Source organism: Rhinatrema bivittatum, chromosome 3, assembly GCF_901001135.1.
Source record: "Rhinatrema bivittatum chromosome 3, aRhiBiv1.1, whole genome shotgun sequence".
In the NCBI taxonomy this organism is placed as follows: Eukaryota; Metazoa; Chordata; class Amphibia; order Gymnophiona; family Rhinatrematidae; genus Rhinatrema; species Rhinatrema bivittatum.
In genome coordinates, this window is record NC_042617.1 from 58,809,270 (window position 1) to 58,834,822 (window position 25,553).

A 25,553-nucleotide genomic window follows, 5' to 3' on the forward strand; every position below is an offset into this window, starting at 1 on the left:
AATACCAACTTTCTTCAGAAGGCACAGGTAAAATGATATCTCTCATTACCATGCTTCCCTATCGCAGTAAGTACATTACCTCTAATCTTTCTATGTGCTTCATGGTGAGTCAACAATATTACAATCCCAAGCTCTGTGGGTTGCACCAGCTTCGGCAACTGGGGTATTTCATTGAATCACTATCGGTGATTGCTGTTTCTCTACGGAGTGCAACATCATTCACTCTTTCCTTGCATAGACAGCTGCATAACCACAGTCAGTCCACGCAAGGAGTTCTAACTTCTTCATAACTCACTATAAATTTACTGTCTAGGATTACTGTCACTGCCATAATTCCCTTATACAACACTTCTGGACACCACACCTTCCTGTCCAGCAACCACGCAGACATTCTAATAAATTCCTACATGTCCCTGCGCGCATATTCCATAACCTCAGCCCCTCAATTCTTCATTGTCGGGCTATGGGGTTTTTTCACTAAGCACTTTCCTCATAGATCCAAAACTGCTATGGGTTAGATTCAGTGAAATTCCATTATCAGTGGGTCTAAGCTGTTCAACCGCTTTTGTCCTTCATCGATATTGCAGATCTAGAACCAAAACCTAGTCTGATCCTACTCATGCTCGCATTTACTCAGAGTTGTAAGTTTGACCTAAAATCTTCTCAACCCAATATGTGTCTATTCCGCTCCAGGCACAGTTTCATATAAACCTCCTGGAGCTTGTCGCCATTAGTTATACCCTTATGCCTTCCAATCTACCTCTGCAACAAATCTTTATGCATACAGACAGCATAGGGACAATGTGCTTTCCAACACACAAGCACGCACAACCTCTTAGCTGCTCTGCAAGGAAGCTGCACAGCTCTTCCCTTGGCCCTTGCTCACTCTATGCATCCTCGGGCCCCTTATCTAAGACACTTACTGAATGCACTAGCAGACCTTCTCCATATAGGTGTCCATCCTCTCAAATGGTCTCAGACTACATGTGTGGCGAGAAAAATTTTCTAGCGCTGAGGTCAACCGAACTTGCCCTCTGCGTCCGAATCAAACCATACAGTGCACAGATTCTACTCCCTACACATGTTTCCAGTGCGTTCCCATAGACGCCTTTCTTCCATCAAGGGCCTCTTAAATGTGTCTCTTCCGCTGCCTCTCATAGCCAGCACTCTTCTAATGCTGAACCGGGACGGGGTTCACTGTTCCTCAGACCCACGTCCTGGCCGAGACCAGTATGCTTCCCATACTTCTCAGTCTATCACACCAGTAACCAAATCGCATTCTCACCAGTCAGTCACAAATCATAGACTCACTGATGTTCTCAGGTACTGGTAGCGTCACAAAACCTTTCACACACAAATCCTTCCATTCAAAATGGCATGATTTCCACGTGAATCATACAAAGGGGTATTACCCTTTTTCTTTTTTCTACACTACTCTTTTCTCTTGCTCCCTCTGTTTCTGCTCCCCAGACATCCTCCACATAGGTACACCTCTGTTCCAATTGGTGTATCGTTTGGGAGTGGGGATACCCGATTAACGGTAAACCCCTTCTGAGTCAGTTTACCATGGATTATCCACTGATCAAGCCGCCTCTATTTTCACTAGCCACGGAATGGAACCTATATTCTCACAGGACAAGCAGGATGGTAGTCCTATCACGGAAAACTTTTGTCAAAATTTCCAGAACTTTGACTGGCCCCTACTGGGCATGCCCAACATGGCACTAACCCTGCAGCCAGCAGGGGGTCCCCCTTTAGTCTTCTTTTTTCCGCGCAGCAGTAGCCTCGCAGTTTAGGAGCTCTGAAGTGATTCCTGACAGGAATTTTCCTCACAGAATTATTCAAAGTTAAATTGCCCCACAGGGGTCCCTCCTCTAACTTTTCTTTGACCGCGGTACTCCGGTAAGTTTTTTCTCCGTTTTCCATCGATTACCGTCGAGTTTGGCCCTTGCGGCCTACTGGCCGTCAACTGTCCCACGGCTCGATTTCTTTCAGTGGCCATGGCGTCGGGGTTCCATCGGAGCCTGGACTGTACTCGCACCATGTCTATCACAGACCCCCATGGAGTCTGTGTAATGTGTTTAGGCCGTGAGCATGATGTCCTGACTTGCACCAAATGTGCCCTCATGACACCAAAAGGTCGCAAAGCCAGAATGGAGAAGATGGAACTCCTCTTCCGTGCATGGACATCATCGGAACCGGCACCGTCGACTTCACGCCAGCATCGACCAGTGACCAACCACCATCAACGTCTTCTCGGCCATCGACACCCACTACTCCCCCTCAGGATCGAGGGGATCACAGGGAGAGACATAGTCATCGACATCGCAAGACTCAGACCGTCGAGGGAGCGAAGTCATCGACCTCGCCACCGTCGAAGAAGCCCCACCCAGGAAAGGCACCGACCATTCCTGCGACCAGGTCATCGAGGCCACCCTCACCCGATTGGGGTTTGGGAGCCGTGATTCCGCCTGTAAAGGTGGTCCCTCCGGCTGTGCCTCTGCCTCCCTCTTCTGTTCCGGAGCCGGGGCTGCTTGCTCCAGGTCTCCGAGAAGAACTGGACCGGCTGGTTCAGTAGGCCATTGACAAGGCTATGCACCGTCTCCAGGTTCCTCCGGCACAGACACCAGCACCGATTGTGGAACCTGTCACCAACCCAATTCCGGCAGCACTGGCACCGCTGCTGTCCAGGATGGAGGCGCTGATGGCCACCCTTCCACCGATGGATCGATGGTTCCGATGCCCTCCCCGAGGACGGCTTCATCGGGAGGAGAAACACCATTCCACATTCCTCCATCAGGAGTTTTACCTCAGCCATCGATGCCAATACGTTCCTCGCCACCGATTCATCCATCGGTGCCGATACGTCCATCGGCGCCATCGATGCCTGTACCAATGCCTTCCATGCCATCATCGATGCCTCCGGCGATTCCTTCGATTTTTTTCAGAGCCTCGCCCGGGGCCTTCAGGTATCCAACCCCCTTCTCGTCCTACAGGACAGTCTGCTGATCCTTATGACACTTGGGGTGATGATAAGAACATAAGAAAATGCCATACTGGGTCAGACCAAGGGTCCATAAAGCCCAGCATCCTGTTTCCAACAGTGGCCAATCCAGGCCATAAGAACCTGGCAAGTACCCAAAAACTAAGTCTATTCCATGTAACCATTGCTAATGGCAGTGGCTATTCTCTAAGTGAACTTAATAGCAGGTAATGGACTTCTCCTCCAAGAACTTATCCAATCCTTTTTTAAACACAGCTATACTAACTGCACGAACCACATTCTCTGGCAACAAATTCCAGAGTTTAATTATGCGTTGAGTAAAAAAGAACTTTCTCCGATTAGTTTTAAATGTGCCCCATGCTAACTTCATGGAGTGTCCCCTAGTCTTTCTACTATCCGAAAGAGTAAATAACCGATTCACATCTACCCGTTCTAGACCTCTCATGATTTTAAACACCTCTATCATATCCCCCCTCAGTCGTCTCTTCTCCAAGCTGAAAAGTCTTAACCTCTTTAGTCTTTCCTCATAGGGGAGTTGTTCCATTCCCCTTATCATTTTGGTAGCCCTTCTCTGAACCTTCTCCATCGCAATTATATCTTTTTTGAGATGCGGCGACCAGAATTGTACACAGTATTCAAGGTGCGGTCTCACCATGGAGCGATACAGAGGCATTATGACATTTTCCGTTTTATTCATCATTCCTTTTCTAATAATTCCCAACATTCTGTTTGCTTTTTTGACTGCCGCAGCACACTGAACCGACGATTTCAATGTGTTATCCACTATGACACCTAGATCTCTTTCTTGGGTTGTAGCACCTAATATGGAACCCAACATCGTGTAATTATAGCATGGGTTATTTTTCCCTATATGCATCACCTTGCACTTATCCACATTAAATTTCATCTGCCATTTGGATGCCCAATTTTCCAGTCTCACAAGGTCTTCCTGCAATTTATCACAATCTGCTTGTGATTTAACTACTCTGAACAATTTTGTGTCATCTGCAAATTTGATTATCTCACTCGTATTTCTTTCCAGATCATTTATAAATATATTGAACAGTAAGGGTCCCAATACAGATCCCTGAGGCAGTCCACTGTCCACTCCCTTCCACTGAGAAAATTGCCCATTTAATCCTACTCTCTGTTTCCTGTCTTTTAGCCAGTTTGCAATCCACGAAAGGACATCGCCACCTATCCCATTACTTTTTACTTTTCCTAGAAGCCTCTCATGAGGAACTTTGTCAAACGCCTTCTGAAAATCCAAGTATACTATATCTAGCGGTTCACCTTTATCCACATGTTTATTAACTCCTTCAAAAAAGTGAAGCAGATTTGTGAGGCAAGACTTGCCCTGGGTAAAGCCATGCTGACTTTGATACTTCAACAGACACCGATGACTTACCTTCACCACCTTCTCCTATTGAAAGTAGAAAGCGTTCTCCTCCAGAGGACCTCTCATTCATAAATCTTGGGAAGGAAATGTCTGAGTTGGTTCCTTTTCAACTTTAGACGGAACAAGATGACAGGCACCAAATGATGGAGTTACTCCAATTTCTGGATGCCCCCAAGATAATCACCTCAATTCCCATTCATCAAGTACTTCTTGATCTTCTAAAAAAGAACTGGGAAAATCCTGGATCAATTGCTCCAGTTCACAGGAAGGCGGACACTACTTACTTAAGTTCAGTCAGCCCCAGGTTTTCAAAAATCCCAGCTTGACCACCACTCAGTTGTGGTAGAGTCAGCTCAGAAAAAGGCGAAAAGGTCAAAACCTCACTCATCCACCCCACCTGCGAAGGAACAAAAGTTCCTAGACAACATTGGTCGACAAGTGTTCCAGGGAGCCATGCTCATCTCCAGAATTGCTGCCTACCAGCTTTATATGACCCAATATAATAGGGTCATCTTTAAATAGATACAGGATCTATCTGAGTCCCTACCTGAACAATTCCAAGACCAGCTACAAACCCTTGTTAACAAAGGTTTTGAGGCAGGAAAACATGAGATTCGAACATCTTATGACACATTTGACACCTCTACCAGATGTCTGCAGCTGCCATTTCAGCAAGACAGTGGGCCTGGATCAAATCTTCTGACCTTCACCCAGAAGTGCAAGACCGGTTGTCCAACCTGCCGTGTGTGGGAGATAATCTGTTCGGTGAACAGATCCAACGAATGGTGGCTGAATTAAAAGTCCATCATGAGATCCTTAAACAGCTCTCTGATGCCTTCAGACTTCTCCTCAAGACAGCCCTTCAGGAAGGACTCTAAGAAGTCTTTCTACCGTCCAAGGAAGGCCTACCCACCACCAGCAAGGTCCCGTACTATGAGACCTTATCAGAAGCCTCAACCTCGCCAAGTCCGAAAGCAGAAACCACAAGCAGCTCCCCAGCCAGGACCTGCTTCAGGTTTTTGACTTCTGCTTGGAGAGCAACAGATTCCTCTTCAAAACATACCAGTGGGAGGTTGATTGTGCCACTTTCTCAACATGTGGCAGTCAATCACTACCGACCAATGGGTATTGGCAATCATTGCTCAGGTTACCATCTGAACTTTCTCGGCCTGCCACCGGACTCCCCACCTTGCAGACGTGGAGAACATCCGACCACTCCATTCTTCTGGAACAAGAGGTCTCCTTCCTTCTCCAGTCAAGAGCAATAGAACCCGTTCCGTACTCGCAGCAAGGCCTAGGGTTCTATTCCCGGTACTTTCTGATCCCCAAAAAATCGGGAGCGTGTTCGTCCAATCCTGGACCTACGTGCTCTCAACAAGTACCTCCAGCAGGAAAAGTTCAAGATGGTTACCTTGGGATCGCTTCCACCTCTTCTACAAAGAGGAGACTGGCTCTGCTCTCTGGACCTCTTAAGATGCATACACACACATTGCGATAACTCCATCTCATCGCAAATACCTGAGGTTTTTAGTAGGCCCCAAGCACTATCAATACTGAGTGCTTCCGTTCGGCCTGGCATCTGCACCACGAGTCTTTACCAAATGTCTCGTAGTTGTCGCAGCTTTGCTCAGAAAAGAAGGTGTTCACGTCTACCCCTATCTGGGCGACTGGTTAATCAGGGCTCCAACCCAACAAGCGGCTCGGTCGTCCCTCGATTTGACTCTACACACTCTAATTTCACTAGGTTTTCTCGTCAATTACGGGAAATCCTATTTAGTCCCATCTCAAACCTTGTCGTTCATTGGGGCAGACTTGGACACCTTGCATACAAAAGCTTTTGTACCTCAACAACGAGCGTTAACTCTCGTTGCGCTTGCTCACCAGTTACAGTCTCAGAATACGGCGACTGCACGCCAATTTCTCGTCGTCCTGGGTCACATGGCGTCCTCAGTCCATGTCACACCAATGGTCCGCTTGGCCATGAGACTCATGCATTGGACTCTGAAGTCACAATGGATTCAAGCTGTTCAGCCTCTGTTGACCATTGTCCACATCACCGACTCACTCCGTCTGTCTCTCGCTTGGTGGAAGAATCAGAACAATCTCCTCCAGGGATTGCCCTTTCACGTGCCAGATACTCAAGTCATTCTCACCATCGATGCGTCCAACCTCGGGTGGGGAGCCCATGTGAACGATCTGCAGACACAAGGATTTTGGTCTCCAGAGGAAGCCAAACACCAGATAAATTTCCTGGAGCTTCGAGCAATGAGATATGCTCTCAGAGCTTTTCACGATTTCCTTTCCAATCAAGTCATCCTGATTCAGACGGACATCCAGGTGGCTATGTAGTACATCAACAAGCAAGGAGGCACAGGCTCTTTCCTTCTGTGTCAGGAAGCTGCGCAGATTTGGGCGGAAGCTCTCTCCCTCTCGATGTACCTCAGGGCCACCTACTTGCCAGGAGTGGACAATGTTCTAGCAGACAAGCTGAGTCGTGTCTTCCAACTGCACGAGTGGTCTCTCAACCCCTCGGTAGCGAACTCCATCTTCCGACAATGGGGTCATCCTCAGACAGACCTCTTTGCGTCCCCTCAGAACCACAAAGTGGACCATTACTGCTGCCTCATTTGCAGCAAAGGCTCCCAGCCCAGAGATGCATTCTCTCTCTCATGGGCAACCGGTCTGCTTTATGCATTCTCTCCACTTCCTCTTCTCTCGAAGACTCTCGTGAAGTTACGTCAGGACAAGGGAACCATGATCCTGATAGCACCTCACTGGCCACGCCAAGTGTGGTTTCCAATACTACAGGATCTCTCCATCCGCAGGCACATTCCCTTGGGACAGGACCCGCTTCTGATCACTCAAAACAACGGGAGCCTCCGCCATCCATTCTTCATGCCTTGTCCCTGACGGCATGGATGTTGAAAGGTTAATCCTTCTACCACTTAACCTTTCAGACCCAATTTCCCATGTCTTGATTGCTTCACGGAAGCCTTCCACGAGAAAATCTTACTCCTATAAATGGAAAAGGTTCACATCATAATGTGCTTCTCAGTCCCTTGATCCCTTTTCCTGTCCAATCCCACAGTTTTTGGACTATCTCTGGCATCTGTCAGAGTCTGGTCTCAAGACATCTTCTATTAGAATGCATGTCAGTGCGGTAGCCGCCTTCCATAAAAGGTATCGGGGATGTCCCTATCTTAGTACAACCCCTATAACACGCTTTCTGAAGGGCTTGCTCCACATCAAGCCACCTCTACGTACTCCGGCCCCTTCTTGGGACCTTATCCTGGTTCTCGGTCGGCTCATGAAACCACCTTTCGAGCCTCTTCACTCCTGTGATCTAAAATATCTCACATGGAAAATGATTTTCCTTTTGGCTATCACCTCAGCTCGCAGGGTTAGTGAGTTACAGGCCCTAGTTACTTATCCGCCTTACACTAAACTCCTGCAGGACCGGGCGGTACTCCGCACTCGCGCTAAATTTTTACCTAAGGTAGTTTCGGAGTTTCACATTAATCAATCCATCATACTACCTACCTTCTTTCCCAGGCCCCATTCTAATCCAGGGGAACAGGCTCTCCATACCCTTGACTGCAAATGGGCTCTAGCTTTTTATCTAGACCGTACAGTTGCCCACAGGATGAGCACTCAGTTATTCATCTCGTTCCATCCCAACAAATTAGGGCAACCTGTGGGTAAGCAGACTCTCTCCTCCTGGTTGGCGGACTGCATATCTTTTTGCTATCAGCAAGCAGGCATTCCTTTTCAAGACCATGTTAAAGCACACTCTGTGAGGGTCATGGCGACTTCAGTAGCACACCTACAATCAGTGCCGCTTCCTGACATCTGCAGGGCTGCCACCTGGAGTTCTCTCCACATCTTCGTAGCCCACTATTGCTTGGACAAAGCCAGAAGACAAGATTCCATCTTCGGCCAGTCTGTCCTGTGTAACATGTTTCCAACGTGACGTACCAACACCCTTCTGCCTGCCGGGTGGAGTTCAGGATGTCCTCTACCAAATTCCACCCCAGTTGTTGTGCCTGTTGCACGCCGTTGGGTACATTTGGTGTATGTTCGGACATCCTCAGCTCGGTACTCACCCATATGTGAGGACTACCATCCTGCTTGTCCTGTGAGAAAGCAAATGTTGCTTACCTGTAACAGGTGTTCTCACAGGACAGCAGGATGGTAGTCCTCACAAAACCCGCCTGCCGTCCTGCGGTGTTGGGTTTGTAACGTTTTGTTTTATTTTTCGGCACTGCCTGTAGCTTTCAAATAAGACTGAAGGGGGACCCCTGCTGGCTGCAGGGTTAGTGCCATGCTGGGCATGCCCAGTAGGGGCCAGTCAAAGTTCTGGAAACTTTGACAGAAGTTTTCCGTGATTGGGCTCCATCCTGATAATGTCACCCATATGTGAGGACTAACATCCTGCTGTCCTGTGAGAACACCTGTTACAGGTAACCAACATTTGCTTTTCGTGCTTATAAGTCTCATATGTTCTCCGTTCGAGCCTTTCCATTCCTCTCATTTCACTGTTTGGCATGGGAAATTCTTTCCCTCATAAACGTCACTTCTGCCAACAGGGTCAGTGAGTTACACACCTTGTTACATACTCATCCGACCCTGCGTTCCTCCATGACAGAGTGGTTTTACGTATTCAACTTTATATCCTTCTTAAGGTAGACGTTGCATCTCACCTTACTCAGAATATACTCTGCCCATTTTTCCCATCACCTCTCTCTCACCAAAGCGAGAGGGCTTTTCCACTCCTGGGACAGTAATAGTGCACTTGCATTCATCTAGATCGCAGTACACTCCATAGGAACTCCACCTAACTCTTTCCTTCTGTGGCAAGAGTTAAACTGCGAGTTCCATTGGGCAAACAGACCTATTCCTCCTACTTGACGGTCTGTATATCTTTTCCTACCAACAAGCAGGCATTTCACTACAACACTGTGTGCAACCACACTCTGTTGCATCCGTCCCAGCCTCAATAGCTTCCCTTCGGCTGGTGCTGCTTGCACATATCTATCGGGCTGCAACCTGGAGCTCTCTCCATACCTTTGCAGCCTATTATTGCTTAGATACGACTAGCCGGCATGCTCCATGTTTAGCCAGTCCGTCTACTCCTATTCTTTTCTGTTTAACCACCCAACATCCTTCCACCAATCCGTTAAGGGTTTCAGGATGCCCTCTGTACCAAATTCCACCCCCATCATTGCGCCTTTTGCATGTCTTGGGTGCATTTGGTGCACTCTCGGGCATCCTCAGCTCGGTACTCACCATTATGTGAGGACTACCATCCTGCTTGTCCTGTGAGAAAGCAAATGTTGCTTACCTGTAACAGGTGTTCTCACAGGACAGCAGGATGTTAGTCCTCACGAAACCCACCCGCCACCCCGCGGAGTTGGATCTGTATACGTTTTCACTTTTATTTTAGTTTTGCTTGCGCTTTTAGCTATAAGATGAGACTGAGGGAGACATCTGTGGTTCACAGGATAATTGCAGGCTGAGCATGCTCAGTGCACTCAGGGTGCCAGTGTCAGTCAAAGCTTTATGGAAACTTTGACAGAAAGTTTTCCACACAGGGCTCCATCCTGTGATGTCACCCATACGTGAAGGCTAACATCCTACTGTCCTGTGAGAACACCTGTTACAGGTAAGCAACATTTGCTTTCTGCTGCCCGGTTTCTTTCTCTACTAATCACCACTCTCTTTGTAAAAGGCTTGCTTGAACAGCCAGGTTTTTAAACTCTTTTTGAAAAGTTTTTAAAATCTTTCTGTAGTCTGATTTCTAAGGGCATGGTATTCCATAGTATTGGTCCGACTAAGGATAGAGCCCGTTCTCTAACTTGGGTCAGTCTTGCTGTTTTAACTGATGAGATGGTTAGGAGTGCTTTGTTCGTAGATCTGAGGTTTCTATGTGGGACATGAACACGTAGTGCTGTGTTCAGCCATTCTGCTTTTTCGTTGTGAATTAATTTATGTACAGTGCAAAGTGTTTTGTATTGAACTCTGTATTCGATGGGTAGCCAGTGTAGTTTGCTAAAATTTCCGTAATGTGATCATTTTTTCGTTTACCAGTAAGTATTCTTGCGGCAGAGTTTTGCAGTATTTGGAGTGGTCTTAATGTTGAGTATGGTAATCCTAGGAGAAGGGCATTACAGTAGTCTGTGCTAGCAAATATAAGTGCTTGTAATACTGTTCTGAAGTTCTTCTAAACTGCTAAATCTGCATTCCATGTTTAAAACATCTACAACACAGGTATCTGCTTAAAATATTGCAGAGACATGCTAAGATTTTTCAAGGAAAGTCAAAATAGAGATATGAAAAAAGTAAAATAATCTTCCAGGCAAATGGTTTAGGAGATAAGTTCTAATTATACCCACAGGCATGACGACACATTAGAATAAAATGTTTAGAAAAATAGTCACTTTCCTAACCATGTTGACCTCAAAAGTTTAGAATATTGGACCATTGGTAAATGTATAATAACTTGAGTACCAAAATGTCCATCCTTCACACAGTCAAATTTTCAAACATGTGGTGAATGTTAATGACCGAAAATAAAGGATCCAGAAATGCTAGACACTTGTGAAATATCAATAAATATGAAAAGTCTAGCCCAAATGCTAATAAGGATTGTATGGAATCGTCCGGGGAAACCTCATATGGTGCCTACAATAGGCTATTTTGGTGCCTATGTGGCTACTGCGACTCCAACCCCACCACTGTGGATGTCAGACTAGTTTATAATCATTGGTTGCTCCAGACGAGATGATGCTTTACTTATTATTTATAAAGCTATCTTTTGAGTTCAGTATGAGTCCACTACTGTGGATGAAAGTGCTGGTATACAAAAGTCTTGTTATACCAGACTGTATTATGCTCACTGTTTTGGCGCCAAGATTATAATCGGAAATCTTCATGCAGCAAGAGTAACAGTCCTGACACTGCAATGTTTCGAATGGGAGATCTTCGTCAGGGAATCATTTATAGGCATGGAATCTGCATATGGAATCTCCCCCCACCCTTCCCCAGCACCCCGCTGCCTCTCCCCTACCCCTCCCCTCTCTTCCTCCAAACAGCCTTTCCTTGAAAGTGCCATTGCCTTAACGTTCTCTTATACCCCTACCCCCTCCTCTCCTTTCCCCTCCTCGCTCCCCCCTTCCCCTTCTCCCTGCCCCTGCATTTAATATTGTAAATAAGTTCATATGTTAAGCTCTTAAGTGCACATGCATCCTTAACATCCTGATGCATACCTAAACTTAACATGGATAATCATTATCCAGTTCGTTTTACAAAGTTGTATCCCTGCTCGTTGACTCTCTCTATCCTTGTTCCTCGTTCATTGTAATATCGTTGACTCTCTCTATCCTCGTTCATTGTAATTTCCTTTCTCAGTTAATTGTGAACAGACATGATGTGTCCTACGAATGCCGGTATATAAAAAGTGTTAAATAAATATGAATCTCGGCTGGAAATACCTGAAACAATATCATATGAATACAATCCTTGAAGTGATGCATAAACGTCTACTGATGGACGGCACTAGACTGGAAAAAGGCACTCACTCTGTTAATTATGGTCACTGCACTTCCACGGTAAAGACTCTTGGCTCGCTACAAGGATAATGCAAAAAGTATAAAAGAAATGTCCATAGACCGACAAATACTGTGGGTGTAAAGAGCTTTTACAAGACTTACGTGTGCGATCTCAGTCTGCGCATCCGGCTGCCCTCACATTGACAGTCGGCGGCTGTGAAACGCTGAGCATTTTTTACATTGAGCATTTTTTACATTGAGCATCGATGTCTGAAAAATGCTAGTCTTTGAATCAAAAATCTCACAGACATCCCGTTGAAAAATCTGACGTGGGTGGCCTGCAGGGGCTAATTGAAATTTGATGAGAACTACTGAGAGTTTAGAGATGAGCTCGTGCGCACTCGAGCGGTCATATTATATGCATTGAATGAGAATGTAGGCATTAATTGAAAATATATACATCTTTAGTGCTGTTTGAATGGGAGAAACCTCTGGAAATTACATGATTTCATCTGAAGATGAAGCTTCAAAATGGACTTCTGTATAATGCTGTGGGAAGCCAATAAACGTATCTAGATGACGAGGAGATGTCAAATATTAAATCAACGAAAACCATTCTACTTTTTCATTAAGACCGAAGGGTTCTACAGTATGGAGACGAAAAATCCATTGGTTTTCTTTATAATTGAGGCTTGATACTCTATCACCTCCCCGCCAAGCTTGTGGTACATGTTCAATTATCAGCCATTTAAGATCTTCGAACGTGTGATTATGAGTTAAACAATGTGTCACAATCGGTACTTTTATGTCTTTATTTTTGAGACTGCTTTTGTGCTCTGTTAGTCTGATCTTAATTTTACGTTTGGTGCGCCCTACATATATCAGCTATCAGGGACATATGATGCCATATATCACAAAGTCTGTGTTGCAGTCGACCATTTGCTTTCTGCGAACAGTAATCCCACTTATGGGATCTATCCAGTTCGAGCCTGTTAATGCTTGAGCGCAGATACTGCATCTATCACATTGAATTTGTCCTGATGTATTGACAGCTAATTGAACTGAGGGGCAGCTCTGACTAAGTGTTGTTTGATGTTGGCCCCCCTTGAATATGAAAACATTGGTGGTGACTGAAAAATCTGATGTGGACTGAGGACGTGCCAATTCTGTAGTATAGCCCGTTTGAAATTGGGAGTAGAGATGGTGTGTGGTAAGACACATATAAGATTGGTTTCTTGTGATCTATTTCTATATTGCAGTAATTACTCTCGATCTGAAAACTTAGCACGTTTGTATGCCTTTTTAATACTGTAATTGGGATGTCCTCTATTCAAAAATCTTTGTCGAAGGCATTTAGCTTGTGTGTTAAAGTCTTGCTTGTCGGAACAGAGTCTGCGAATGCGAAAGAATTGTCAACTGGCAATCCTTCTTTGAAGCAGTGTGGATGGTGACTCTCAAATCGGAGAAAGTTATTCTTATCCGTTGATTTATGATACAATGTGGTGTGAATGCCGGTGGGTGATTTCGTAATAAGGATGTCCAGAAATGCTAATTGATCATGGTGATATGATAATGTGAATTTCAAGCATGGATGCACTTGATTAAGCCAAGCATGGAATTGTAGTAAATGTTCTTCTGTGCTCATCCAAATGAAAAATATATCATCTATGTATCTTGCCCATTGCCTCACATACGTGAAGAAAGGCGACTGGTAAACTGTTGTTTCTTCAAACTTGGAGACAAAAAGGTTTGCAACATCAGGGGCTATAGGAGAACCCATCGCCACACCATGTATCTGTAAAAAGAATTCCTGTTGGAAACGAAAAAAGTTGTTAAAAAGAACCAGTTGCGTGAGTGACAATAAAAACTCTGTTGGAATTCGTTGAGGTTGTTGTCTACTAGATAAGACTTCTTTAACTCTAGTGCTTCCTCTTGTGGAACATTGGTGTATAAGGCTTCCACATCTAGGCTGACCAGAAGAGTTTCTGAAGGCATGGGGCCTAATTGGGACAACTTTTGTAACATGTCAGAAGTGTCTTGCACAAATGATGGAGACTGAGCGACCTCTGGTTGTAGAAATGGTCAAGGAATTTGGCTAAAGGTTCTAAAATAGCCCCATTGGCAGACACTATGGGTCTGCATGGTGGATTGTTGATACTTTTATGTATTTTGGGGACACCATAAATAATTGGTGTCCGTGGATGTTGTACGTTCAAAAGATTGAGCTCTTTAGTGGTCAAAAAACCTAAAGTTGTGGCTTCCTGTAAAAGTTGAATGATTTGGGCACGTATTCTTGAAGTAGGGTCAGTGGTCAATTTTCGGTAAAAACCTATATCTTGAAGTTGATGCCACATTTCCTTACTGTAATCTTCTTGATCCATGATAACCACGGCGCCGCCCTTGTCTGCGGGCTTTATTACAATTTATATTACAATTATCGTTTAAAATCTTTCCTGTCTTACATCTCCCATGTTTTCGCTCCCTGTTTAATGTAACTTTACCTTCTACTTAGTTGCTAATTGGTTTCCCCTGTTCTATTGTAAACTGGTACGATAAGACCTCGTCTTGAGTATCGGTATAGTAAAAGAATTTAAATAAATAAAAATAAAAAAAATCTCTGAATTATTTGACAGAGCTTGTAGTGCTTTATTTTCGCCTTGAGATAGGTTATAAAAAACTCGTGTGCGACGTGTCTCCATATTGGCAACTTCATTGAGAACCAATGTCTGAAAAGCATCACTTCAAGGATTGTATTCATATGATATTGTTTCAGATATTTCCAGCCGAGATTCACATGCAAATTCAATGCCTATAAGTGATTCCCTGACGAAGATCTCCCATTCGAAACATTGCAGTGTCGGGACTGTTACTCAGTGAGCATAATACAGTCTGGTATAACGAGACTTTTGTATACCAGCACTTTCATCCACATTAGTGGACTCATACTGGACTCAAAAGATAGCTTTATAAATAATAAGTAAAGCATCATCCCATCTGGGGCAACCAATGATTATAAACTAGTCTGACATCCACAGTGGTGGGGTTGGAGTTGCAGTAGCCACATATGCACCAAAATAGCCTATTGTAGGCACCATATGAGGTTTCCCCGGACGATTCCATACAATCCTTATTAGCATTTGGGCTAGACTTTTCATATTTATGAAAGTTAATAACAGTCATAATAGTCTTCATCGTGTATTGTTTCAACCTTAAAACTCAGCCTTATGTTTAATCATCGGTCAAAATGTTTTTTTTAGAATGACCCAATATCCCAATTTTGTGATAAAACTAAAGTTTAGTGTCCAATTTTTTCTTTTCTTGCGAATATTATGTATCTTATATTATAAAATTGTAAAGAACTTCATACATATATATATATATATATATATATATATATATATATATATATATATATATATATGAAATACTACATGATGAAGCCTATTATGAAGGTCATTAATATTCACCATGTGTTTGAAAATTTGACTGTGTGAAGGATGGACTTTTTGGTACTCTTAAGTTATTAGAAAAATATAGTAACAGTAAATGACAGCAGAAAAAGACCAAATTGACCCATTCAGTCTTTCCAGTTGAGATTCTTCCACTTTGGGTAAATAAGCATACAAAACCTATATGCAACTCAATGCCAGTTTGTTCCCTACCTCTCCTGTTTTTCACCTGAACCTTCAACCCTTTCCTACCACTTCCTTCCATATCAGTTCCAAGCTTGTCTAGAATCAGTTATAGCCTCTGTCACCTCCACTGTTAGGCTGTTTCAGGTCTTGTCATCTTCCTTTTATGATTCTTACAAGATCAAAACTTAATCCAACACATTGGTCCCCTTCCATGTATTAGTGCCAAACTTTCTAATGATCCATATAGCCTCTAAAATTAGCAAGGCCATTGTCCAGAAATCCAGGGCTCCCAGTGCTTATTGAAGCTACTTTTAGAAGCATACTGTTAGGATCATAACTGCTGTTCCATGCAGGTTACCCCTCAATGGCCTATAGCTACGTCTATGGCTTATACTGCCACTAGTTCATGCTTCTGCTATTCCTTCACATTTTGAAAGTAAGCATCCTCTGTTTATCCCATGTCTTTTTGAAATATGCTACCATTTTAGCTTCCACCACCTATTCCAGGCATTCATCGCCATTTCAGTGGAAAAATGTTTCCTGACTAGGCTTTTGGGTCTACCCCCTTGGAGCTTCATATCATGACTCCGATTTATCAACTTCCTTTCCATTGATAAAGGTGTACTTGTGCATTGTTAATACCTTTCAGGTATTTAAATACCTCTATCAAAATTTAATTTAAAAAAGACTAAGCACAACATAAGTAAAGCAAAATGATTTATTACATACCCACGGGATGAGTGGCTTTGATCTCTCTCAAGTGAAGAAGACCACTAGTAGATGTGCAGTCTTATACATACAATTTTCTTAAATATTCAACACCCCCCAAAAAAACACCAATGGATTTTGGCACCAAAACATAGACTTTTCTGTGTGCCCAAACAATGGGTTAAACAAAAAAAAAGTCTTTATCCTGCTAGACCATTCCACATGTATGGAGACAGAACAGAATTTTTGCAGTGACAATGCTGATATTAATAGAGGTACACACAGAAGCTTGCCGCTTTCCTGTCTCTCCAGCAGATAGTGGCATGTGCTAGACTGGTGCAGCAGGATTGTTAGATTCCCTGGGTTGGCAGTGCTGGCCTTTGCTAGAGCAATTTCTTGGTCTGTTCATAAGAACATGCCATGCTGGGTCAGACCAAGGGTCCATCAAGCCCAGCATCCTGTTTCCAACAGTGGCCAATCCAGGCCATAAGAACCTGGCAAGTACCCCAAAACTAAGTCTATTCCATGTTACTTTTGCTAGTAATAGCAGTGGCTATTTTCTAAGTCAACTTCATTAATAGCAGGTAATGGACTTTTCCTCCAAGAACTTTTCCAATCCTTTTTTAAATACAGCTATACTACCTGCTAGATCATCAGTCTGTGGACTGTCTTCCCTGGTAGAATGAGGTTTTGACTTCGAGGACATCAGTTTTCTGATATCCATCCAGTGAAGCAGACCCAGAACTAGACTTCCAGGAAGGTGTCTGGTGGACTGGTGCATTAGTGGCCTCCCAGATGTCTTCATACCCTTTTAGAAGCTTTGAGGTATTGGGGGGGGGGGGAGGATATCTGAGAAGGGCCTTCCTGTCATTATCACTCCTTTTTTTTTTCCTTTCTAGTTCTCCTTTTTGCTTCTTCCCCCGCAACTCCTTCCCTGGCCTCAGAATGTTTTGCATATAAATTGTCACCTGTGTGCGACCTTTTAGAAAAAGTAGAAAAAAGGAGGCAGCTCTTTTTTTCTGTCGTAGCCGGCAGCTGCCAGGGTTCTGGGCAGGCAGTGATGAGGGGAGGGGCTGAGGGGTTGAGAGTGGTTGCTGCAACTCCGAAGGTAAGGGGGGATGTATTCCGGTTACATCTCGACAATTTCGGTCTGTATGGGGCAGTGGAGAGTAAAGTCCGACAGGGCGGATGTCAAAGGCTGGATGTTTTCAGGGGGTCAGTCAAGTCTGGGAGAGGCTTAGCTGATCTCAAACGACATTGAGCAAACTATAGGGACCAGTGTGCCTCTAGCATGCCTGGTTCATTTTGCTGTACATTTGTCTGGTGGGGACTCCACCCAACAGATGTGAACTTCCCATGTGAGCATGAAAGCAAAGTAGAAGAAGGAAAAGGCAATTCTCACAGCTTTGGGAGTGCCCTGTGGGAGCGACCACCATTTTGGAGCTGCTATGTGGTTCAGCTCCAGAGAGATCTGAGGCTTTGCAGGCAGATGGGTTGGATCCCCCAATGTTATCCCCAGAGGTAAGGGAGGCCTTTGATGCCAATCTTACCCTTCAGCTTTTGTTTGCTATTTCTCCAGAAGTGCTGCAGATTACACACTAGCTTTTCTGTGGTGGGAGAGCCATTGCGGATGCTTTGTCCCCAGCTTTGCTGCCTAACTCATTCCCTGGTGGGGGCATTACCTGCAAGTGTCCTAGGATAGCTAAAGACATTTTAAACATTGTTCAGGAATCTTCCCAGTGGGGAATCTGGAGGAGGGTTGACGGTCTCCCTGGAGTCTTTGGAGGAGAGAAAATTGGCTTCAGAAAATGAAGATGCTTCCAGACTTTCTTGGAAAGAGGAACTTGCTTCACTCATTTCCCTCATTAACTGCCACTCAACAGAAGGCACGGGGATTACTACCCATAGCCAAGTAGCCTTGATGCTTGTGGTACAACTGCAACAACACTCTTTGCTTTGACGGCAGGGGAAAAAGGGGAATTGGATTTGGAAGACAACCAATGCTGAGCCCCAAATTTTACAGTCCTTGGTACTGATATGCAGACATTAGGGGTAAAGCAGAGGACTGCTTCTACAGCCAAGTCCAAAAGCAAAGTATGTTCAAGCAGCGTTGTCTGAATTATCAAGAAGGCTGCTCACCTTGTGAAAATGTTGCTAGCAGTAATTTTGTTACAGGTTTGACAGTTCCTTGGGTTTTGATTGTAAATATTGCTATCCTTAACAAAATGCATGGGGGTAACCTGCACAGAGCGGCAGTTAGTATCCTTAACGGAAATATGGGGGTAACCTGCACAGAGTGGCAATTAGTATCCTTAACGGAAATATGGGGGCTACCTGCACAGAGTGGCAATTAGTATCCTTAATGGAAATATGGGGGCTACCTGCACAGAGTGACAATTAGTATCCTTAACGGAAATATGGGGGCTACCTGCACAGAGTGGCAATTAGTATCCTTAATGGAAATATGGGGGCTACCTGCACAGAGTGACAATTAGTATCCTTAACGGAAATATGGGGGCTACCTGCATGGAGCCTCTTCTACCTGCTGATCTACCTCAGTCTGCCAAAAATATGCTGTATTACCCTCCCTATTTTCTTTATGTCCCGATGTGCCTCCTCCCCCCCAAAAAAGAACCCCCCCTCCTGATTTCATCATTTCCCCACCCGCACCCTGTTCTACCAAAAGAGCCCACTCCCCTTGACCTACTAAAGGTTTTTAATAGCAGCCTACAGGAGGAAAAGCCTTACTCTCCTGTGGGAAAGGGGGGTGAGGAGGGGTCTCGAAAATGAAGACTCTTGCAGAGTTTACTTGCTGTGAGAGGGATCAGGAATCCTATACATCAGTCACTTATAGTGCTTAATGTATTTGTTTTTAGAAGAGAATGGCATGGACCAAGAAAATACCAATGAAGAAGAAGAGCTAGCAGTGCTTTCTCTTTATAAACATTTGTGTCGGTGCACAGGAAGGTGAGAAATAACCGTCGCTGCTTTTAAAAAGTATAGAATAAATACTAAAACCCACTCAGTCTAGCTATTAATTGAATGATTATTTTGCATAAAGAGACCAAAATGCTTGTTTGGTTGAAATGTCCCATTAGTTTTTACTTTTATAAGAGGCCTAAGAACTCCGTATACAAAGAAAAGAGTTTGACTGTATGAAATCAGTGACCTTTAATGTAGAGGTGTTCACTGAACGCGGTATTATTTTTTTCATGTTTTCTCTTTTCAGTGCCTTAAAAGAAATGTCCTCTGGCTGGCATCTGTGCAAAAGCATCAAAGCTGGAATAATGCCTTTCTTGAGGTGCTCTGCCTTGTTTTTCCATTATTTAAATGGTGTCCCGGCCCCCCCAGATCTTCAAGGTACAATTCTGCTTTCATAATCTGCCTTGTTTCATAACATGCTGCAGCTGCGTACTGAGATGCCCTGAATGGCTGAAGAATGCCAGGACTGTGTGTTGTGGCATTTTCCTTGGTGATTAGGTGCCAGATTCACAAAGGAAGTACAAAACAACTAAATCTGATATGTGATGTGGATAAAACATTTGAAAATATAAAGATGCAATGTTTACTGTAGAAAATGCTATTAAACAAATTTAATATGAGAAGCAAATTTGAAATCTACTGTGAATGAATGATGTGCTGTGTTATGGTTGCTTTTATGATGATTTTTAGGATCTTATAAGTACTTTCTTAATTTGTTTCTAAAAGAGTAAATATTTGAAATTTAAGTGTCTAGGCATACTTTGTTAAATCTGAGAAAACTAAGATATAATACTATTTTAGTTTATATTCTACAGTGTCATAAAAATGTACTGCTACTACTATTTATCATTTCTAAAGCACTATTAGACATAGGCAGAACTACAGATAACATAGGAGATGGTCCCTGTTCTTTGGAGCTTACAGTCTAGTAAAGACAAACATAATTTTCTCCCAGGACAAGCAGGATGGTAGTCCTCACATATGGGTGACATCAGATGGAGCCCTGTCACTAACCCTGTGGCCACCAGGGGTCCCCCTTCAGTCTCTTTTTCCACGCAGCAGTTGCCTCGCAGTTTAGGAGCTCTGTGAGAAATTTCTCACAACTTTCGTCACGGAAATATTTGAAGTTTAACTTCTTAAAAAGTCCTTCACCGGGGTCCCCCCATTGCGCTCCGTTCCGTCCAACACTCCAAGTGTTTTCCTGTACTTTGCAGTCTCCGACCGCGCACCCACCATTATATGGCATGGCATGGCATGGCGACTGGGTTTAGGAAATGCCCCGAGTGTCAGAGGACCATGTCCATAACAGACCTGCATAATCTTTGCGTTTTATGCTTAGGCCCCTCGCACGACGTCGGTCAATGCCCCAGTTGTGCACAAATGACCCCCCAAAGGCTGGCGCGCTTGACTGGACAAGATGGAGCATTTGTTTGCGTTGAAACGCTCTGCTCCATCAACTCCAGCTCAAATGGCTCCGACCAGAGAGGGTCCATTGACCTCTGAGACGCTTCGCCAGGAACATCGCAGAGCGGGTGACCGTCCGTCACAAACACCCCCGAAGGCATTGGCGCCATCGTTCTCTGTGCCGGAGAAGGAGCAGACCGAGCACCAAGGGAAACATCGTCACTGGCACCGATGTGCATCCCTGCCCGGTGCCAGCACCAATACCGCAGCAGCATCGATGCCCACTGAGCCGCCTGCGAAGAGGGCCCGGGGAGAGGAGCCCATATACTCCTCTGGACCCAGACCCCAAGGTGTTCCCCACCGATATCGGTGCCAGGTACTGAGCCTCCACAGATAACTGTGGAGCGACCAGATCGCTGTGGAGTAGGAGTAGCCTCCTACTCCAGGCGCAGTACTATCAATGCCAGCCTTCAGGGAGGAATTGGACAAATTGGTCCAAGAGGCAGTGCTCAATGCCCTTTGGGGCTTTAAGTCGCCACCGCGATGTTCGCACTGCTCCTCAAGCGCCTGGACACCCTCATCGGTGCCCTGCCAACTCAACCCGTGCCATCGGACACGCTGGCACTGAATCGCCCATCGAGGCCTCCGCAAGTCCCGATTCCCATACCGGGTTCCTCGGAGGAAGAAGGAAGGGACTTCCGGCCTGATCCCAGCATGGGATCCACCGATGCCGGAGCCCGTTCCAGGGCCATCGGGGCTATCTGTGCCTAAGCTTACCTCATCCGCTTCAGTGCCCTTGATGCTGGTGCCACATCCATCGATGCCTTCTCGCCCTCTAGGCTCTGGTATCCTTCCTCCCTCAGAATTACCAGCAGGTGAGGAAGAAACTCCCTATGACCCATGGGAGGATGCATCCTCGGACCATTCCTCATCCTCGGAAGTTTTCTCAGAGCCTTCGCCCCCGGAAGAAAGGCGTTGATCTCCCCCTGAAGACCTCTCCTTTGCCAGCTTTGTCACAAGATGCTGGAGGTCTTACAATTTGTAGATGCTCCAAAACAGGTAATGGCGATACCAGTACATGAAGTACTGCTTGACCTCTTGCACCGCTTGTGAGACCATCCAGGTACTGTACCTCCAGTCAACAGAAAGACAGCTGCTATGTACCTGGTTCAACAAACCCCAGGCTTTCAAAAGAGCCAGCTGCCCCACCATTCTGTAGTGGTGGAATCAGCCCAAAAGAAGGCTAAAAGATCTGGTCCACACTCCTCTGCTCCTCCTGGTAAGGAACAGAAGGCATTAGATGCATTAGGACGTAGAGTCTTTCAAGGGTCCATGTTGATAGCGTGAATAGCAGCATATCAGTTATACATGACCCAATATAACAGAAATCTCTGGAAACAAGTCCAGGAATTTGCAGAGACCTTACAACAACGACGACGGCAAGAGACCTTGACCTCCATCCTACAAAAAGGATTGGAAGTAGGTAAACACAAGGTCAGAGCTGCTTATGACTCTTTTGAGACTGCATCCAGAGTCTCAGCAGCGGGCATTAGTGCTAGGCGTTGGGCCTGGCTCAAGGCATCAGACTTATGCCCGGAGGTGCAGGACAAACTTGCAGATCTCCCCTGTACAGGAGAAAACCTATTTGGGGATAAGATCCAAGACGCAGTGGCCCAGTTAAAAGACCATCATCAGACCCTGCGTCAACTTTCAACTGTCACCTCAGAGGCACCCTCCATAGCCCGCAGGTTCTGCGCAGGGTCACCAGGAAACAATTTTATAGATCGCGTAGGTATTATCCTCCCGTGTCCTGTGCTCAACCAGCTCGAGCCCCTCAGAGAGGACATGCATGCCAAGCGAGGACACCTAGAGCACGGCCAGCTCCACAAGCTGGTCCTGCAACTAGATTTTGACTCCTTTCCAGAGAGCAGTAGCCATCTCCCCTTTTGCCACTTTGCAACTAATTGGCACCCAATTACCACAGACCAGTGGATACTGTCCATCATAACCCATGGTTACTGTCTAAATTTTTCAACTATATTCCTGGACTCCCACCCAGTCTACCGAGGAGCCGGGATGATCACACAACACTTCTTGAGTTAGAACTCTCAACCCTTCCGTATGCCAGGGCCGTACAACCGGTACCCTTGACCCAGCAGGGGAAAGGATTCTACTCCAGGTATTTCCTAATTCCAAAAAAGACCAAAAAAGACCTGCAGCCTCCGGCCACTGTGTCGTCGTCCTCTCTTAGGTCACAACTGTCATCTTCTGCTGCCGCAAGACTGATCAGAGATGGTACCCCCTGTCCATGCACCCCGATCACATCCCCTCTCCCCGCTACACTTTACCTGCCATGTCCCAGATGGAGATGTTGTGCGGCCCCAACTGCTTCAGGTAGAAAGTGCCCCCCACCATGCTCACCATCTTCTGGACCCTCTTTTCCACATAGCGGTATGGCAGCGATGTCATGCCCACTTTCAACTCCCCAGCAGCACCACCTTCACGTCTGGCTTCTTCAGCATGGCTGCCGGCGGGGGAGCAGGGCTTTACTGTAGGTGCCCAGTCGGAATTGACTCAGTTGAGTGCAAAGTCACACCAGAACCCAAGCAGCAGACTTTTATCGCACATTAAGTGTGCATGCCCTTGTCTGCATTATAAGCGCTACCTAGCAGGGGCCGTCTCTTATCTGGTCAGCGCAGCACCACAGAAACGATTAGTAGGGGTCACAGTAGTTTATGCCAGGGTACAATTGCTGCCCCACCCCCACCCCAACCTAGAAAAGAGGGTCGAGTCAAGAAAAACCTAGGAAAGTTGACCTGGCCTTGGTTCAGCCCAATTAAAACCAACCGCTGATTGGTTCAAATAAAAGCCATACATTAACTAAAAAGCTTCTAGTTCGGTGTCCACTGGCAGCTTAATCCCTCCAGCAGGTGGTTTCCAGAGCTGCCAGTTCATACAAAGGTGGCGGCTCCATATTATTTCCCAAGAGAGCCGAGCCCCCCAGAGATGATCAGAGACTGCATCCCCTGTCCATGCGCCCCAGTCACATCCCCTCTCCCCGGTGCTCTGCTTTACCTGCGTGTCATCTCCTGCTGCCGCGGGGCCAGTCTCGTGGCAGCAGGAGATGACGTTGAGAGAAACGAGACTCCTGCTGCCTGGGATTGGCTACTAAGTGGATCAGGCAGGGGTTTGGTTTATCCCTGCTCGATCCGATGTTTGACTTTGGAGGCAGGGTGAGGCGGCGGCTGTGATAGAGGTGTTTTGGAGGGGCACTTTTTGCCACTCCAAAATTCTGCCACTTGAGGCCGCAGCCTTTCCCTGCCTCATGATAGAACCGCCCCTGGCGTCGGGCCCTCATCTTCATTTCAACTGCTGGCAGATTGGAATCCAGCTGCAGCACCCATTCTTATTCTCTCACTCCCACACTCACTCACACACTCACTCGCAACCCAGGTAGGCTCCCATCTCTCTCACCCACCCCCCCCCCCCCCAGACAAGCTCCCATTTACATTCACACACCCCATGCAGGCTTCCACTTACATCCACCCAAATCCCAGGCAGGCTCTCATTCTCACACACACACACACACACACACACACACACACACACACACACACACATATATATCCCCAGGCAGCCTCCCATTCACTGACACACACACGCAGACCAGGCAGTCAGGGTCCCTGGGTCATTCCTTCTCTGCTGCTTCTAGCTTGTGCCACCATCTTTATGGAGAGCAGCAGTTCTGCGACTCCTCTCATGTGCTGGCCCCGAGGTAATTCAACACGAAGCTAGCACTTCCTCATTTCATGTATTGCGAGATGAGAATACAGGAGGTGCTAGCACAGCAAGTGTTGAATACCGTGGGGCCAGCACATAAGGAAGAGCCTCCAGACAGGCTTCCTTTTCTGCTGCAGCATCCTGCTCCTTCCGCCACCGATGGGATCTGGTCCAATAACAGCAACATGGGCCTCTCCATGCTCCCGACACTACCCCACCGGGTGTGCCGCCCTGTGCAATTGCACAGTTTGCAAACCTGGTAGCGCTGGACCTGTTCCTTGGTGATCACAAACATTTGTTAACCAATTCTGCTTTCTTGTCGGTCTCTACAAATTCCTTCTCTTCACCTCTAAGTCTTACAATCCTAATTTTGCATTTTAACCTATTACTAAAATCCTTGCCTTTTCCAAAATATTTTTTGGCTCTTAAAGAATGTCTTACTATTAAGCTTTTGTTCAATATGAGCAAAACCAAGATTCTTTATCTCTCGCGATATTCTGTTCATGATGTCCCAGATTCCCTGATGATAGAAGGGGTTAAGATCCCAATAGTTACTTGGGCACGGAATCTTGGGGTCTTCGTGGATTCTACTCTTTCATTAAAACCTCATATTGGTCAGGTTGTCAAGGAGGCCTACTGTAAGCTCCATATGTTACGCTGACTTCAACCTTACCTGGATGAAGCTGATCTTAAAACTGTGGTCCACTCATTGTAGTTATCCTCATTAGACTATTGTAATTTATTGTACCTTGGCCTCCTGCAGTCCACTGTTAAATCACTACAGTGCATTCAGAATTCTGCGGCCAGAATTGTGGCTGGGACTCCAATACGACAACACTACTCCAGTTCTGATGAAATTCCACTGACTACCAATTAGCTGGCAGATTAAGCTTAAAATCCTTATGACAGTGTTCAAGGGCTTGAAAGGCCTTGTTCCTGCTACTTTTAATGCTTCATTAAAATTGTAACGACCAGCAAGACCTTTAAGATCACCCTCGTCAAACCTACTGGATGTTCCATCATTCAGATTGGTAAAAATTGATGAATCCTGTGAGCGCTTATTTTATGTTCAAGGCCCGGAAGTGTAGAGCTCT

At 45.6% G+C, this 25,553-nt stretch overlaps 1 protein-coding gene across 1 annotated transcript in view; it reads left to right on the top strand.

Moving 5' to 3' along the window:
- The window catches only part of UBR2 (ubiquitin protein ligase E3 component n-recognin 2), a 426,990-nt gene that overhangs the window by 365,808 nt on the left and 35,629 nt on the right, over positions 1–25,553 (top strand). Inside the window, 2 exon segments of the mRNA XM_029593304.1 lie at positions 19,170–19,260; positions 19,523–19,653. Of these exon segments, the coding sequence (XP_029449164.1) occupies positions 19,170–19,260; positions 19,523–19,653 (222 nt within the window).